General features: G+C 35.5%; 1 protein-coding gene across 5 annotated transcripts in view; it reads right to left on the reverse strand.

The window, feature by feature from the left end:
- Positions 1-2,690: 2,690 nt before the first annotated feature.
- Positions 2,691-20,000, reverse strand: part of LOC137628802 (lim and transglutaminase domain protein ltd-1-like) — a 354,545-nt gene continuing 337,235 nt past the window's right edge. Inside the window, exons 12-18 of one of the 5 annotated variants that reach the window (XM_068360023.1) lie at positions 18,548-18,668; positions 16,771-16,966; positions 16,026-16,217; positions 15,506-15,715; positions 7,182-7,301; positions 3,521-3,679; positions 2,991-3,459 (exon numbers count right to left, since the gene is read on the reverse strand). In XM_068360023.1, coding sequence (XP_068216124.1) covers positions 3,539-3,679; positions 7,182-7,301; positions 15,506-15,715; positions 16,026-16,217; positions 16,771-16,966; positions 18,548-18,668 — 980 coding nt within the window. In that variant the 3' untranslated portion in view covers positions 2,991-3,459; positions 3,521-3,538. Of the gene's footprint in view, positions 3,680-7,181; positions 7,302-15,505; positions 15,716-16,025; positions 16,218-16,770; positions 16,967-18,547; positions 18,669-20,000 lie in introns of all 5 variants that reach the window. The other 4 variants (XM_068360024.1, XM_068360021.1, XM_068360026.1 and 1 more) reach the window with 4 other exon arrangements.

The following is a 20,000-nucleotide window of genomic DNA, read 5'->3' on the forward strand; positions in this document are numbered from 1 at the left end:
TAGATAGCAAAGAAAATAACAAACAATTAAAAAAAAACATTGTAAATGTACAAAATTTTATATAAGAAACCTTTAGTTTTTACATTTGACGATAATGAGGTGTGTGTATTAATTACAAAATATTAATGAGAAAGGCGCATAAAGTATAGAATTTCAACATAAACTTAGACAGATAAATAGAAAAGTTGTTTACATCAATTGGTAAATTTGCATTTATTGATAAATTTTAAAATTTTGAATATTCTCTACGTAACTTTATTAATAAATTATCTATTTATTTAGATAAACATAAAATTCTGCTTGGAGATTCAAGATGAAATTATTTACCTATAAAAGGAATTATTTATAGAAAAATTCCACGATATTTTTTGCTAAAGAACGAACTAATAACCCAGATAAAACTGTCTATTAAATTGATAAAGCTTAATATTAGTTTAATAAAAAAAAACAATTACCCTCTGATTTCAATAGGATATTTCCAAAATAATAATAATAAAAAAAAAACTTACTACACCTCTTAGTGGATGCTACCTAAACTTAGATTCTCCAAGTTTAGTGTCCAACTAGAGGATCAAACTTTAAAGTTTATTCAACAAAGTTTATTTTTTATCAGGGCAGAAGATTCTTTCGGTACTTGGAGATAAAAACTTGATTTAAAACTTTTCGTTTTCCGAGAGTTTGTTTGATGGTATTTGCAACTTAAGATTTCTTCTATTGTCGTATCAGCCTTTGGCATTTATTTCTGGCGCATTTGTTAGAGCTTCTTTCGTGTAATCTGTGAGAGAGAGAGAGAGAGAGAGAGAGAGAGAGAGAGAGAGAGAGAGAGAGAGAGAGAGAGAGAGAGAGGCTTCAAAGTTGTAGAACCCATTTCTTCCAGAGAGAGAGAGAGAGAGAGAGAGAGAGAGAGAGAGAGAGAGAGAGAGAGAGAGAGAGAGAGAGAGAGAGAGAGAGAGGCTTCAAAGTTGTAGAACCCATTTCTTCCAGAGAGAGAGAGAGAGAGAGAGAGAGAGAGAGAGAGAGAGAGAGAGAGAGAGAGAGAGAGAGAGAGAGAGAGAGAGGCTTCAAAGTTGTAGAACCCATTTCTTCCAGAGAGAGAGAGAGAGAGAGAGAGAGAGAGAGAGAGGAGAGAGAGAGAGAGAGAGGAGGAGAGAGAGAGAGAGAGAGGCTTCAAAGTTGTAGAACCCATTTCTTCCAGAGAGAGAGAGAGAGAGAGAGAGAGAGAGAGGCTTCAAAGTTGTAGAACCCATTTCTTCCAGAGAGAGAGAGAGAGAGAGAGAGAGAGAGAGAGAGAGAGAGAGAGAGAGAGAGAGGGGCTTCAAAGTTGTGAAACCCGTTTCTTGCAGAGAGAGAGAGAGAGAGAGAGAGAGAGAGAGAGAGAGAGAGAGAGAGAGAGAGAGAGAGAGAGAGAGAGGCTTCAAAGTTGTAGAACCCGTTTCTTCCAGAGAGAGAGAGAGAGAGAGAGAGAGAGAGAGAGAGAGAGAGAGAGAGAGAGAGACTTCAAAGTTATAGAACCCGTTTCTTGCAGAGAGAGAGAGAGAGAGAGAGAGAGAGAGAGAGAGGAGAGAGAGAGAGAGAGAGGCTTCAAAGTTGTAGAACCCGTTTCTTCCAGAGAGAGAGAGAGAGAGAGAGAGAGAGAGAGAGAGACTTCAAAGTTATAGAACTCGTTTCTTGCAGAGAGAGAGAGAGAGAGAGAGAGAGAGAGAGAGAGAGAGAGAGAGAGAGGCTTCAAAGTTGTAGAACCCGTTTCTTCCAGAGAGAGAGAGAGAGAGAGAGAGAGAGAGAGAGAGAGAGAGAGAGAGAGAGAGAGAGAGAGAGAGGCTTCAAAGTTGTAGAACCCGTTTCTTCCAGAGAGAGAGAGAGAGAGAGAGAGAGACTTCAAAGTTATAGAACCCGTTTCTTGCAGAGAGAGAGAGAGAGAGAGAGAGAGAGAGAGAGAGAGAGAGAGAGAGAGAGGAGTCTGTTGATATTCATAACAAACGATAATAAATCTTGGAGCTACTAAAATTTTTCTTAGATTCTTAGATTATATATAAAAAAGATTCAGAAGGATTCTAAATAATAAAATCATACAAACAATTTGATAAACAATATCAGTTTGCTTTTATTTTATTCTAATAAATTTATCTTGACACTGAAAATTCCATATGGAAATTTACGAATAATCTCATTGACTAGTCTTGCATCATTTCATGCAGTTCTATATATATATATATATATATATATATATATATATATATATATATATATATATATATATATATATATATATATATATATGTATATATATCTATGTATTTATATATATATATATATATATATATATATATATATATATATATATATATATATATATATATATATATATATATATATATATATTCACGTTTAATCTTTTAGTCTGTAAATAAGCTTTCAGGAATGGTACGAACTCTCTTCGTAAAAGAAAAGCATTAAAAAGTTCAAGAAATAACTCAACTTTCGAACAAATATTCAAGTTTGAAAAACAGAGCTTTCAACAAAGTATACAATGGTCTTAAAAAGTACCAAAGCCTTTAAAGTCATTTAAAGTTTAAACAACGTTGAAGTTTTAGTAACATGATATAAAGAGGGAAAAGAATCGTTGCTTAATTCACTTTTTGAATAAATATGTAAATGACATCAAATCAAATATATGAAATATCAGAAAAATGCATAATTTACGAGCGCAAATGAACAGGATAAATGAATATCATGAACAAATTATGCTTGATATTGTCAGACGATTCATATGCTTTTCTAAGGCAATGAATCAGAGTCAAAACTTGTGTATAATAATAATAATAATAATAATAATAATAATAATAATAATAATAATAATAATAATAATAATGATGATGATGATGATAAAATGTTTACATATTCGAATCATGATTAAAGAAAACATTTACATTACCATAAATCTTTTAATTTGTTTAGAAGTATTTTTGGTTTTTATCCATAAGTATAATTTATTTGTGATTTCTCACAAGAAGGCCTCAGATTAAAAAAAAACAAAAAAAAAAAAACAATCAGTTTGGATTAAACAGAAGGAATGTTTTGTATTTTGCTCTTTTGTACAACTATACATTTTACGCTTTTCTTTCACGTGATAATTATATTTTGGAATTGAAACTTAATGGACATAAAAAATAAGACAACTTAAAAAAATAGCAAGTCGTCAGTTCTTCGAAGCTTCACGTAGCCATTCACCAATTGAGAAACTTTAGTCTTTAAAACGTTTTCCTGTTGCGAAAAAAAAGTCGTCAGTTCTTCGAAGCTTCATGTAGCCATTCACCAATTGAGAAACTTTAGTCTTTAAAATGTTTTCCTGTTGCGAAAAACATCTTTTAAGAGTCCTCCATTCTTTTAAATGTTTTCTAGTAGTGGACACCTTTTTCCCCCAACATTATCATTGATTACAGACTCATTTTCCTCCTCTGGTTCCGTTTCCTCGAGTCATTATCTGCGAACATTGACTTTCATTTTCCTCTTGGAATTCTTCTTCCGTTTCCTCGAGTCATTATCTTCGAACATTGACTTTCATTTTCCTCTTGGAATTCTTCTTCTTTTCGGGTGCCTTCTCCTGGCCTCTCTGATCGAGACTCATCTTACACTCGATGAGATAGGAAGCCAAGAGAGGCAGGCTCCACCGTCCTCTGACCTATTGTGTAGAAGAAGAGGCTTAAGGGTGACACTAGAGGAGATGGTTTTTATGAGAGGATTTTGTTTATCATGATCAGTGGAGTCGTTTTATTAAATTTTACTTTATTACAGGTAATTTGGATTTTATGTATCAATACCTAGAGAAGACAATGAGCATGGTGTGTTTAAAAGATGATTGTTCTAGGGTTTGTTTAAAGGTTTAAAGGTCACTCATGAATGGCAGAGGCAAGGGACAGTAACATTATCCTATCAAGCAGAACAATGCCCTAGAGACTGACCAGATGTACGTATGATCAGTGCCCAAGCCCCCTCTCCACCCAAGCTATGACCAAGGAGGGCCAGGCAATGGCTGCTGATGACTCAGCAGATAGACCTATAGGCTCCCCCAAACCCCCCATCCTTAGCTCACAAGGATGGTGAGGTTGCAGCAACAAAAGGAACTAACTTTCTTACAGAAAATAAGTTAATGGTTAAGGCATTGTGATGGTTTCATTTATAAGCGGGATACTGTACATTAAAATGGTATTGTGGAAAAGCACTTGTTTTTTTTTTTTTTTTTTTTTTTTTTTTTTTGGGGGGGGGGGGGCTGGTGGGATGGGTTTAGTTTAACTATCATATATACAAAAGGGTAATTTATACATTTATATATATAACTAAAACTATGTGTTGTCTAACTAATTCTGAATTAATGATAAGATTAAAAAGGGGATTACACAAGTGATTAGGGAAGCAAAATTAAACCAATTGTGCCATTGTCTCCTTAACTAATCCAGACGATTTTTATATAAATCTCATTAGGATATCGTATCTCCATCAGCTTGAATCTAAATATGATATACTTTTATATGTTCAAAGATTCCATTATTATTCTAAGACATGTGCGTCTGGATTTAGATATATTAATTTCCAGATAAATTTATTTTAGAATGATGGTGTTTTGGTGATGTCAATCTTCTAAAATTTTCATTCATTGCAAATGTGTTTTTGATAAGTGCCATAGAATATACAAAATATTGATTGTGTTTTGTGGTGATCACAATCATTCTAGCCTGTGATTAGTGCAATTTTTTAAGATCATGCAGTGTTCTTGCAATACACAATTCCTGGATATTTGATTTTCATGTTGCAAAATGATTATGATATTCTGAAGATAATAATCTTTAGATGACTTTATATTTACAAACAGAAGAGAAAATATTAGTTAATTAAAATACTTTCTAGGGAAAATTATAAAATTATATGTACATAAAGGAATTTATAAAGATTTTTATTAGAAAGAAATTTTTTTAATTTTATATACACAAAACAAAAGATGAATAAAATACATAAACATAAAAAATAAGATATTAGTAAATAAAGATTGATTTTATTCAAGCGAAAATTTGAAATAAGCATAAAATCATTTAGAAGAGAAAGGATACAAAAGTAAAATTAAGATATAAAAATGATCCAGGCAGGAATTGTGAAAGGATACAAATATATTTTTGCTGTATCAATAATTCAAATTTCAAGCAAGAATTTCAATTAGGTTCATAAAAAACATTTATAAAAACATCTATCAAAACATCTATAAAAAACATCTATCAACACATCTATAAAAACATTTATAAAAACATCTATAAAAATATCTACTGCATTTCATTACAAGTTCATATTAGAGAAAAGCAAAATTATGCAAAGATCAAAAATTATATATATATATATATATATATATATATATATATATATATATATATATATATATATATATATATATATATATATATATATATACATATATATATACATACTGTATATATACGTACATATATATGTATACATATATATATATATATATATATATATATATATATATATATATATATATACATATATATATACATATATATGTATACATATATATATATATATATATATATATATATATATATATATATATATATATATACATATATATATCATATATATATACATATATACATATATATATACTGTACATATATATATATATATATATATATATATATATATATATATATATAATATATATATATATATATATATATATATATACGTACATATATATTTATACATATGTATATATATATGTATACATATATATATATATATATATATATATATATATATATATATACATATATATGTATACATATATATACATATATATATATATATATATATATATATATATATACATATATATACATATATATATATGTATAAATATATATATATATATATATATATATATATATATATACATATATATGTATATGTATGTATATATATACATATATATATATATATATATATATATATATATATATATATATATATATATATATATATATATATATATATACATATATATATATTGCAAGAAATAAATTTAATTTTGAATTTACCTTTCAATATCAGGTGATCAATCTTCTTTGCTTCTATATAACTAATCTAATCATATATCCTGTAATATCCTATAATATCCTGCTTTATATCCTATGTCATCTATTTATTATAAAATTCCTAATCTCATTTCCCATCTATTAAGGCTGTCAGTACATGTGAGAGCTTTTGTTTTAAAACAGAATTATGAATAAAAATTTATCTTTTAAATAATATCAAGATCCATCCAAAATATCCGGATATAGAAATAGATTATTTGAAATTATGGTAAGAATTAAAGAAAGATTAATTATTTAAAAAAAAAAAATTTAAACACAATTTGTATATATTTCAGGAAATTACCTATTTTTTCATGAAAGATAAAATGCTATTTAAGAAATTTCATGAAATTTTCCAGATCAACTTTAAAATAGAATATAATACGGAGGAATAACAAAAGAATATGACCTAAATTAAAAAGAGAGATTTTTTAATTGAAATCGAAAACATACAGTATTCAGGCCTATCAATAAAAAAATTATCAAATTTATTTTTCTAGACAAATAAATAATGATTAAGAAGGTAGTTATTTCCTGGTTCAGGACTTCAAATGAATAATTATATGTTAGCTCAAGACTGAAAATTGATAATCATTTCCTAGTTCAGGACTAAAAACTAGTAGTTATTTCCTAGTTCATGACAAAAAAGAAATAGGAATACGCAAGAAGTTATTTGCAAATTCAGAACTAAATATTAGTAGTTATTTCCTAGTTCAGCACTAAATATTAGTAGTTATTTCCTAGTTGAGGACTAAAAACTATTAGTTATTACCTAGTTCAGGGCTTCAAATCATAGAATAACTGTATTTCACTCCTCTCGATTAAAGCATAAACATAAAAAACAAAAATAATCAAGAGCAGAAAATGAGATAAAGTAATCTCAAAATCACCATTAAATTAGAAATCATCTCCATCAAAAAAAAAAAAAAAAAAAAAAAAAAAAATAGCCAATCACAGTTACGTCAGCCAAGCCTATGATATCTCTCCCTTTCCCTCGACAATAAACAAAGAGGAAGAAAACGCAGGCGAGACACATACCGCAGAGCCACCCACCTGTGGCCTAGGGATTCCATAAATAAGGAGTTTGTAATATCCAGTGCCGGGAGGAACTATGGAGAGTCTCAGCTGCTCCACCGTTTCGTCTCGACCTAAAATGCCCTATGGAAGATGAAACAATGTTAGTCAAATGAGCTTGGAGTTTGTCAGTCGAATGAGTTCTTTTACTTGTCGGTACACTCGGGGACGCTGTTCTATCTTACTCTTCTTGATTTTTTCTTTTAAAGTTTTTATGGTTTATATTTGAAATATTTAATTCAATGTTGTTGCTGCTCTTAAGATATTCTATTTTGGTTACTTATTACTTCTCTTTAAGTTTGTTTATTTCCTTGTTTCCTTTCCTCACTGGGCTATTCTTCAGTGTTGGAGTCCTTGGGCTTATAGCATCTTTCTTTCTATAAGAGACAGAATTAAAGAAAGCTTGAAGCTTTGGCAAATGGAAAAGAAGAACTTATGAAAAGAAATGGAGACGTAAAGTATTATGTCTGTGGAAGCTGAAATGTTTGTAAATTTAGGGAAGGAGTGATGATTGTACTGTCAGAAATTCTATTGGATGAAAGTGCAGTAGAAAAATTATAAATACTTAAGAATTCCTGTGTATGAGTGAATATAGAAAGAAAGTAGTAACAGTAGGTATTCTGAGTTTGGGTAGACATGGTTAAAGTATACTCAATTATTTATAAGTATGAGGAGGGGAGAGGAGAAAAAGTAATAAGAGGTTTTATGCATCAAGTGTTTTGATATTCAGAAAGCGACATATTGCGTGCCTAATGTTTGTAAGTAAGGGAATTGAACGTCTTGATGAGCCTCTTTGAAAGATATAAGATGATGATGATGATATGGAAGTTTTATATGCAAAGGTTTCCGCATGATTCGCTAATTATGTTCTTTTCTTAGGTGCCTTCCTTGTATGTATATATATATATATATATATATATATATATATGTATATATATGTATATATATATATGAATACATATATATATATATATATATATATATATATAAATATGTATATATATATACATATATATATATATATATATATATATATATATATATATATATATATATATATATATATATATATATGAATATATATATATATATATATATATATAAATATGTATATATATATATAATTTATATATATATACATTCATATATGTATACATATATATATATACATATACATACATACATACATACATACATATATGAACATATATCACAAGCACACGTGATTTTAATCAATGTAAATATCACCCACGAACGGCATTTAATACCGAATTCTATCTTGGGAATATATATCCACTTGGAATTCATTTTATGGTAGCAGCTTCTGGCCGGGTGGAGATTCGAACCCCCACCTGTGGGCCGGAAACCATGCCAGCAACGGCTCTACCGACTGAGCTATCGACTCGATAGCTCAGTCGGTAGAGCCGTTGCTGGCATGGTTTCCGGCCCACAGGTGGGGGTTCGAATCTCCACCCGGCCAGAAACTGTTACCATAAAATGAATTCCAAGTGGATATATATTCCCAAGATAGAATTTGGTATTAAATGCCGTTCGTGGGTGTTGGCCATCCTCACCAAAGGGGCATTAGAACTAGTCAAGGACCCCTCCCGGGGTTCTACAGCAGGCTCTTCCTGGTGGAGAAGGCGACAGGGGGTTGGTGGCCGGTCATAGACCTCTCGGCCCTCAACAAGTTCATATGCAAGACCGACTTCAAGATGGACACCCCGAAGTCGGCGATGGCAGCCTTGAGGGCAGGAGACTTCATGATGTCGCTGGACCTCAAGGACGCGTATTTTAAGATCCCTGTCCACCCCTCCAGCAGGAAGTTCCTAAGGGTGAAGTGGGGTTCCAGTCATTGCAGTTCAGAACCCTATGCTTCGGGCTGTCGACAGCTCCTCAGGTCTTCACAAGGGTCTTCACAACAGTATCAGTCTGGGCTCACGAGCAGGTGATCCGCCTGATCCGGTACCTAGACGACTGGTTGTTGCTTTCAGCCTCAGAGGAAGTACTGAAGGAGCAAGACACGAGGCTTCTATGGTTCTGCAAGGACTTGGGGATCACCGTCAACTTGGAAAAGTCACAGTTGATCCCCTCCACCAGGATGACTTACCTGGGGATGGTCCTAGACTCCAAGTTGGGGAGGGCCTTCCCCTCCTCAGAGGGGTTAGAAAATCTGGACCGAATAATTCTCCCCTTCCTATCGGGCCTCCCAAGGAGAGCCAAAGACTAGCAGAGGCTGTTGGGCCACCTGGTGTCGTTAGAGAAGTTAGTCCCCCGGGGGAGACTCAAGCTAAGGGCGGTTCAGTGGAACCTGAAAGAACTCTGGTCCCCGGAGGAGTCCCCGCCAAAGTTAGTCTCAGTGTCCCCGGAGGCGAAGGAAGCCCTGAAATGGTGGTCCGACAGGGCGAACACCCTCAAAGGAATGCTGTTCACGACCGCTCCTCCGGAGGTGTTGCTCTTCACGGACGCATCGAAGGAGGGGTGGGGAGCCCATCTTCTCGACGAATCAGCAAAGGGAAGGTGGTCCCCCGAGGAAAAGAACTTTCATATAAACGTCCTGGAACTGCTGGTGGTTCAGAGAGCGTGCGTAGAATTCGTCCACCTTCTCCGGGGGAACACGGTGGCGTTAATGTGCGACAACGCCACTGTGGTGGCCTACATGAAAAAGCAAGGAGGGCCAAAGTCGAGGGAACTGGGTGATCTCACAGCAAAGATCCTGGAATGGGCCGAAAAGGAACACATCGATCTCACGGCCAGGTTCATTCCAGGGAAGAGGAACGTCCTAGCCGACGGCCTCAGCAGGATGGGCCAAGTAGTAGGGTCGGAGTGGTCCCTACACCCAGAAGTGGCCCAAACAATCATCCTGAGATAGGGATCACCGGTGATGGATCTCTTCGCCACAAAGCTCAACGCCCAGCTCCCCGTGTTCTGTTCTCCAGTGCCAGACCCAGCAGCGGCGTTCGAGGACGCCTTCCAACACAATTGGGACGGCCTCGACGTTTATGCCTTCCCTCCCTTCGGGACCCTCAGACAGGTCCTCAACAGAGTCAGACGTGCAAAGAACCTGGGGATGACTTTGGTAGCGCCCTGGTGACCGGAGAGAGAGTGGTTCGCCGACCTAAAGGAACTGGCGGCCCTTCCACTCTGGCCACTTCTGGACAGAGAAGACCTCCTCCGTCAGCCTCACTTCGAGAAGTTTCACGAAAACCCTCGGTCCCTCCGCCTACACGCGTGGAGGCTATCGACCGTCTCCTGAGGAAGGAGGGTACTCGTCTAAGACCGCCGCAAGGATGTCGGGGTATCCGAGACGATCCGCAGTCTCGGTTTATCAAGCTAAATGGGCCACTTTCACGAAATGGTGCGCCTCCCAGAACCTCAGGCCGCTGGATGCCTCCATTCATAAGGTAGCGGACTTCCTAGTTCATCTGAGAGACAACCTAGGAGTTTCTATCCCGGCCATCAAAGGTGTCCGAGCCACATTGGGTCAGGTCTTTCTCCTCAAGGGACTCAATCTAGGAGCTTCCTGGTAGATCTCGATGCTTATTAAGATCTTCGAACAATCATGTTCTCCCCGTTCCTCTAGAGTTCCGCAGTGGGACGTTGCCAGAGTCCTTAAGTCTCTTTCTAGACTCCCCTTCGAACCTCTCAGGAACATCCTTGACAAACACCTCACCCTCAAGACAGTCTTCCTCCTCGCTCTGGCCTCTGCTAAACGAGTTAGCGAGCTCCACGGGCTGTTGTACGAGGTTTCGCATTCGAAAGGGTGGAAAGATTTGAGTTTCAAGTTCTTGCCTGATTTCGTAGCCAAAACGCAGAACCCCGCGTCCTGGGACCCTAGGTTTGAGGGCTTTTCGGTCCCAGCGATTCCGTGGTCAGACAATCCAGGGGATTTATTGCTATGCCCAGTCGGGGCAGTTAGGAAATACCTGGAAAGGACAGCCAGACTTCGCCCTGGGATTAAGAGCCTGTTTGTCTCCTCGGGCCCGGTAAAGAAGGCAGTGTCCAGAACACCATCTCCTTCTGGTTGCGTCAAGTCATAAAGAGAGCCTATGATAGCGACGGATCCTCGGTGCCGGGCAGACCGCGCCCCCATCATATTAGGGATCTGAGCACGTCACTAGCCTTCGATAAGAACATGGCGGTGGCCCAGATCCTGAAGGCAGGTACATGGTCCGGGCAGTCCACGTTTACGGCCCACTATCTAAAGGACTGTACAAGGAAGTCTCTGGACTCCTTCTCCATCGGCCCAGTCATTTCCGCGCTCCAACAGGTTTAAAGTTGAAGCCTCGGGGAAGCCCGAGGGAAGTAATTCCAAGTGACACAAGTTCTTTCCTTACTATTCCCCCCCCCCCTATTCCTGCTTCCCCTCTATTCCCTTTTACCTTTCCTCCTCCCATGTGAGAATCGTTCGTTGGAGACGCCCATGTCCGGAGATTTTTACAGAGGTGAGTTACTTAGACACTAGATAGTTTTTTTGCGTAGTTCTCCCCAAGTCTCATATCTCGTTTGGTTGTCAGCAGAACCTAGCCTCCTATCTAGGTTCAATCGCTTAATATCCGCCTCCTAAGGTGTAAGTCTCCTAAGAAAGTAGTTCGAGGTAAGTACTCCATGTTGGAACAAATCACAAATTTTAAGTAATTTGTATTTTTCCTAACAGTACTTACCTCGAACTACTTTCGGGTTATTGCCCGTCCATCCTTCCCCGAGTGTCTTACAGGAGTTCGATACCATAATTATCAAAAGCTTACTGGTGACCGAGACCTAGCTCCATGCTCTCGCACGCTGACCCGGGTCGCCTCAGGGCGAGTATCCTTCCGCCACAGAGGGACCCACTATAGAAAACGGAGATAGGGGAAACTACGCAAAATTCTGGTCGGTGGGGAAGAGAATCCCAGATACTCCTAAGAAAGTAGTTCGAGGTAAATACTGTTAGGAAAAATACAAATTACTTAAAATTTGTGATATATACATATATATATATATATATATATATATATATATATATATATATATATATATATATATATATATATATGTGTGTGTGTGTATATACACACATATATATATATATATATATATATATATATATATATATATATATATATATATATACACACATTTATATATATATATATATATATATATATATATATATATATATATATACTGTATATATACACACACATATATATATATATATATATATATATATATATATATACACATATATTTAATATATATATATATATATATATATATATATATATACATATATTTAATATATATATATATATATATATATATATATATATATATTCATATATATATATATATATATATATATATATATATATATATATATTCATATATATATATACATATATATGTATATATATGCATATATATATATATATATATATATATATATATATATATATATATATATATATATATAGTTAATGTTACGGGATTCCTATCAAATGAATTTCCAGTAAACAGTGGATTACTCCAAGGGAATGTTTTGTCATGTATGTTGTTTATCCTCCTCATGGAATTTGTAATGTGTAGAGCAGTTGAAGATGGCGGAGAAGGATTGCACTGGGTTGGGTTGGATTGGTAATTGGAAAATTGCAGACCTAGATTTTGCTGATAATGCTGCTCTTTTTAGCAGAACACCACAGTATTTGCATAGCTTGCTTACAAGAATGCATGAAATGTCACAAGAGGTTGGGTTCAAGATAAACAGAGGAAAGGCAGAGATGATGAGAACGGAATATGCAATGGAAGAGGATATATCATTGGAAGGAGAAAGGATTAATGAGGTAGAATCATTTAAGCATTTGGGAACTATGATCTCCAATACAGAATCTAGAATTAGAGCTTGGTGAAAGATTGAAATAAGGAAGTAAGACAATCCCCTGGATTTAAATATAGAAATCAGACTATATATCAGTTTAGTGAGATCGGTGTTACTCTATGAACATGAGTCATGGTATGACAATAAAAAATCTTCAACAGATTTAGTAGATTTAAGGATAAAGCCCTCAGAAGGATATTGGGAGTTAAATGGCAAGACAGAATTAGAAATTAAACTATAAGAGAGATTAATTGAGTGTCATTTGTGGATGAGATCATGGTGAGAGGTAGATGGAGATAGTTTGGGCATGCTTTTCGCATTTCCCAATAGAGATTAGCTCATTAAACTTTTAACTAGGCTTCACAAGGCACTAAAAGAGTTGGAAAACTCAGGCCTACATGGCTGAGGACTATGAAGTGTAAAGGAGATGATAAAGGGAGAAGTATTGAATTGAAACCTCAAGATAAAGACGACTGGTAAAATCAAACCAAGGCCCTTTGCGTCAATAGGCGTAGGATGAGATGGTGGTGATGAATATATGCATATATATATATATATATATATATATATATATATATATATATATATATATATATATATATATATATATATATATATATATATATATATATATATACTGCAACTGGAAAGAAATACGATTTGACAATAAAAAGAAACCCTTTCTGGTACAGCATAGGAGCATGGATCTGCACTCTTTAGTGTGGACTTATAATTCTTCCTTAACTTTAACGAGATGGCTCTGTCACTAACAGTTCAAATGAACTGGCAACCCTTTTTCATTCTTTTTTACCTGACACTAAAATAATGAGATTAGCTTATTGGTCCAATGAAATTAAATCAAAACACACTTACTCGATCTTAATGCCTATGGAGGTGTAGTCCAAAATGGTATTACCCCTTTCTTTTTTTATGAAGACAACTGATATCCTATAGTCAATTTTTTTCAGTGAGGCAGATTTGCACCGATTCGCATGGGTGCCCCTTTTGCTCGGAAAAGTTTCGTGATCGCTGATTGGTCGAAGTATTCGGACAAAAATACTTCCAATCAATCAGCTATCAGGGAACTTCTCCGAGCTAAAAGGGCACCCCTGCGAGTCGGTGCAAATCTTCCTCACTAAAAAAAATGACTATAGTTCCAAATTTATCTGTTATTTTTTGCAATTTAACAAGAGGATCTTTTAGCCCTTGTTGTAGAAATGGGAATATTATTCCATTAGGTAAATGTGTTCGTGGTAACTAGCTCAGCTGATTACCTTCCAGTTTCCATAATTTCTGTAGTATCCAAAGTTTTTGGTCAGTGTCTAAATATGTATGTGAATGTCATCATCTTTTCCCTAATTTCTAGGATTGGCTATTGCAACTCTATCTATTACAATTTACCAAAAGTGCAACTTAAGAAATTACAAAACATAATAAACAGAGGAGCAAGACTGATAAAAGGCGTCCCACCTAGAGAAAGGATCACCCCTATACTAACTGATTTACACTTGCTGCCGATTAAAGCGAGGATTGTTTTTAAAACATAAACATGTATAATAACCAACTAAGTTATCAGAACCGGGCGTCCAAAATACTTAAGAATATTGCAACATATTGCGCAGCCAACAAATCGTGTCGACACGAGAATAGTTACAGAGGGCTTCAAACTGTTGGAACCTAGATATATGTCTACTTTAGGCTCTAAAGCCTTTAAATATGCGGCCCCGAGACTATATAATAAGCTCCCACAAAACATTCAAATGCTTGAAGACATTAAGGCTTTCAAGAGTAAACTGAAGACTTTCTTATTTCATGAGTCTTTGGACAGTGACGATTTAACAGTAAATGAAGAATATGAGACATGAAACGTTAAATACTCTGAACGAATAAGGTAAAACGACAGCGGAGGTCCTATAGAGAGTGTATTTTCCCTGCTGTATGGGACCGGAAAAGCAGCCATCAAAGTAGGTAACTAAGTAAAGGCTTTCACAAAGGCCTTGCAGCCTGTTATGCCCTTCTCACGAGTTCTAATGCTGTACAGAAATTCTAGGCATGTGCTCAGCATGTACTTTCTGTAATCTCGATTTTTGTGTTGGCTGTTAAGTACATGATGTTTATTATAAGCAATTGGAAACTTCATTATTTTAATTGAACTTTACGAGCACAATAAAAACGAAACAAAATTATATATGAGGCCATTAATTATATACCATTATTTCTTTTAAGAATTGACTTGCTTCTATACTCTGATATGGCTACGTACAACTTACATGATTTTTACATTTAATCTAGGGCCGTCTATTCAGTGAAAATGTGTTGAGCGACTTGGAACAGATAACCCGGTTGGTTCTATAAGACAGAGGGGATGATAGTAACAATAACAATGATCGTAACAATAACAATAATAGTAACAGTACCACAATGATCTTACTTTAGGTTCTAAGAGCTGTCCATCGCTGTCAAATATCTGGAACATGGCTAAGATTTCAAAAGCTTTTTCGAAGTAAATGCTCTTCCGTCCACCCCAAGTGGTGATGACGGCGCTCAGCTGATTTACAGGATCGAGTCCACATTCGTAGAGCCGTGGGGTTGGACCCCAGGCTACGTCGTGAAGAGGCCAAGCCATTGGGTGACGACGGGCCTGAAAGAAATTAATTCTTGTTATATATACAACTAAAACAACAACAAATGCAGCCGTTCCTCAGACGTGTCCTTTTTCATATCTGGAGTTTGGCCTGTTTTCATCACCATGCTGGTCAATTGTGGATTGGTAATGGTTGGAGATTTTTGTCTCATCGCTCACATCAATCCAACTCAGTATAGCTTTGATGATCACGGAGATACGGAAACCTTTTCACCACGTTACGGTAGCCCCACTCAGATAGTGGACTGTACTGTATATATATGTATACATGCATAATCCTCAGAAAAACCAAGTACATCTCCTTCACCTTTTCACAGTGGAGAAGGAATGTGACCACATGTGGCAAGGCCGACCCTTCGTCCTCAAGTAGTTCCTCGATGCCAGCGTAGATCTTGAGAATGTAATGGGATGGCTCCGGAGGCTGGATCACAAAGGAGCCTTTCGCTCCGTTGTCCTTCATCGTGCAAAACACCCACTGGTTGATGCTCTCGTCTTCACCCTGTTGGTCCACATGTTATTGATTTACCATTGCTAATATGTATGTTAATGTCTTGATTGCTGTAATGTGGATGATATTGTTGTTAATTTCTATATTTTGGATGTCATAGTCTGTAAGATTGAGGGATTTTTTCCTTGCTGTTTGGATGTTTTTCTTGTCAATATTGATACATGCTGTATGTTACATTTGTATTACTATCCATAATTTTTTATCAATTTTTTTTGTGGTGCTGCTGTGTTTGTTAAGGCCTCGATGTCTATTTGTTATTATCAATAATAAAATAATAATAATATAGGATTATTTCTTATATTGGCAATGTTGTGATTTTGGAATATGGGTGTTTATTTAAAATATCTTTGATATCAGTGATTTATATTTTTTTTTGTTTTCATTTTTATAATTTGGAGTGCTATACGATTTTAGTGAGGATCCTATTTTTAATGTAAATGTGGTCGCTCTTACTAAAGCCTCACATCCTAACACAGCCCCCATAGATTAAAGCTTAATATTTACCATTTAAAATATAAAAAAACAGACCCATACTACCACTGACCTCATCCGCTTGAAAGAACTTGTATTTATATCGAATGAGAACGTTGGACGACAACGTGATTTCGGTCTGGATCTTAAAGGTCACCGGAGAAATCTTAGGTCGATCCAATCGCAGCCTGCATTCCCAGAACTCAGGCATAACCTTTGGCAAGGCGTTGAACTCATCCAGTGTTAAAGGCCTGTCCAGCAGCTGCCATCTGTCGGGTAGAGATTGAATTAATTTTGGATAGAATCCGGCGAGGAATGCGATAATGCAATGTTGGAAATACTCAAATAGATGTATGCAAGACTGTGCGGAATGGGGGATAAATGCCACATGTGATTTCATTTCTAGGGAAATAAGGGTTTAGGGAAGTTTAAAGGTGTAAAGGTTTAAAGGCCACCCATGAATGGCAGAGGCAAGGGATAGTGACATTGCCCTATCAAGTAGAACAATGCCCTAGAGACTGACCACATTACATATGATCAGCGCCCAAGGCCCCTCTCCATCCAAGCTAGGACTAAGGAGGGCCAGGCAATAGCTGCTGATGACTCAGCAGATAGACCTATAGGCTCTCCTGAAACCCCCATCCTTAGCTCATAAGGATGGTAAGGTTGCAGCGATCAAAGGAACTGACGAGTTTGAGCGGGACTCGAAACCCCTGTCTGGCGTTCACCAGTCAGCGACGTTACTGTATCGGCCACCACAACCCAAAAGGTTTGCTCGGGATAGGACTTCATACTTTAACTCCATTTTGGGGAATTTTAGAAGAACAGTAATCAAAATTTATCTACAAGAGACTGGATAGCATTTGCAATAGCCTAGGCGATAAAAAATATAACTAATTATGCAAGATTATTAGCTGTAGATTTTGGAAAACAGGAATCAAGATGGACGAGTTAAAAAGAATTGGAAGGAGTATTTGATAATGAGAATATTAGAATATTTGAGTTGTCAAGAGTTTTGTCTTGTAGATATTGAGATAATTAAATTTACAAGTCATGGTACAACATAAATATCATAGATGATATTCAAATTACTATGTTGAAGCAAAGGGTACGTACGAAATAAAAGCTTAAGATGGAAAGGATGATAAAAATATAATAGGAAATATCATGCAAATCAAAAATTGAAGAAAACTGATAAAGATCTAATCACACCTAGCCATTAAGAAGATAAATTTTCTATTGTTGATGGTATGAAGACTGTGAGTAGGCTCTAGTCTCGAAAAATTTATTATTAATCATTATGTCTACTTTCATTTTGCATTAACACATAAGGTGAGATTTTCATCATTCTTAAACCCTTTAGGTTTTCTAAACATGATATTCAACCCCAGACATTTTAGGATTTCTAAAAATGATACTCAACCAAAGACTTTTTAGGATTTCGAAACATGATACACCACCGTAGACATTGTAGGTTTTCTAAACATGATACACCACCGTAGACATTTAAGGATTTCTAAACATGATACTCAACCGCAGACATTTAAGGATTTCTAAATATGATACTCAACCACAGACATTTAAGGATTTCTAAACATGATACTCAATCCCAGACATTTTAGGTTTTCTAAACATGATACTCAACTCCAGACATTTTAGGATTTATGAAAATGATAATCAACCACAAACTTTTTAAGATTTCTAAACATGATACTCAGCCCCAGAATTGAGTGTAACAGTGAATGGCATCTACATTTGTTAGAAATCCTTTTAGAATACCACAATATAATCATCAGAACAACAACCATTAAAGCAGAAATAATAGATCTAAAAAGAATACACTGTCTTGCCTGTTATAATCCAGTTCGAGTTTATGATAAGGGAAGTGAGTGAAGATCAGCTGATCGGGATCCGTGAGGAACAAGTGCTCCTTGAGGTGTTTGTGGTATTTTCCCTGGGCGTCGGTGTATCCTGGAATGAAGAAGACATTTAACCTGATGGGATAAAGGTTTAAAAGATTAAAGGTAACTCATGAATGGCAGTCACAAGGGACGGTGATAATATCCTAGCAGGACAATGCCCCAGAGCAGGGGTTCCCGATCTTTTTGTCCTTCTGTACCTCTTGGGCCTTTTTGTAGATTCCCGTGTACCCCTTTAATTGAGGATGAGAAAGTAAAGAAAAAAATGAATTATTAGTGTGATATAATTTCATCATTCAATCACATAGCAGATTACATAATGTATAGTATTGCCCAGTACTGTCGATTCTCTAAAATACAGTGTACCCCTTTAGTAAAAATGTTCCAATGGCGGTATATGTACCCAAGGTTGGGTAAATCCCTCCTCTATAGATTGACCATCTATACATATGATCAGCGCCTTCTCTATCAAGCTAGGATCAAAGAGGACCAGGCAATGGCTGCTGATGACTCGGCAGGTAGACCTATAGGATCCCCTTAACACCCCATCCTTAGCTCATACTGATGGTGAGGTTGTAGACACTACAAGAAACTATCGGGCTTAAGACGGTCTTAAACCCAAATCCATCATATCACCAGGCAGGGAAGTTTCCTTGGATGAATTTTCCTTTGCTCAATAGAAAACTTAATTGATAAAGACTGATGTACGTTAATCGTCCGTTGTTCTCATATGTATTTCTTTTTTTTAATTTGTACAAAATTATTTTGTACTTTGAAAATGATACTTAATGGCGAAATTAATGACGTTATTACATCAAACGCCATTATTACATTTTGAAAGATTCTATCTTTTTTCCAAATTACCCAGCATCTCTCTCTCTCTCTCTCTCTCTCTCTCTCTCTCTCTCTCTCTCTCTCTCTCTCTCTCTCTCTGTTCTCAATGAAAATAATAGTTTCTTTGAAGTTATCGCAACAATTGATTAAAGCAACGTAAGACATCAAATGAAGTTCTCTACATATTTATAAAGAATTGAGAAATATAAATCTAAAAATCAGTAATGTTCATCTTTTTCTTACCCCATTTCAAGAGGGTTATTGACCCCAGACTGACATACAGGAAACGGACCTGAAGAGTGATATATTTACTTAGAATTTTACTCACATCGTTTGTCAGTTATTACAAAACTGAAGTATTATTATTATTATTATTATTATTATTATTATTATTATTATTATTATTATTATTATTATTACTTGCTAAGCTACAACCCTGGTTGGAAAAGCAGGAGGCTATAAGCCAAGGGGCCCAAAAAGGGAAAATAGCTCAGTGAGGAAAGGAAACAAGGAAAAATTAAAAATTTTATGAACAGTAACAACGTTGAAA

Source organism: Palaemon carinicauda, chromosome 36 (genome assembly GCF_036898095.1).
Source record: "Palaemon carinicauda isolate YSFRI2023 chromosome 36, ASM3689809v2, whole genome shotgun sequence".
Taxonomy (NCBI): domain Eukaryota; kingdom Metazoa; phylum Arthropoda; class Malacostraca; order Decapoda; family Palaemonidae; genus Palaemon; species Palaemon carinicauda.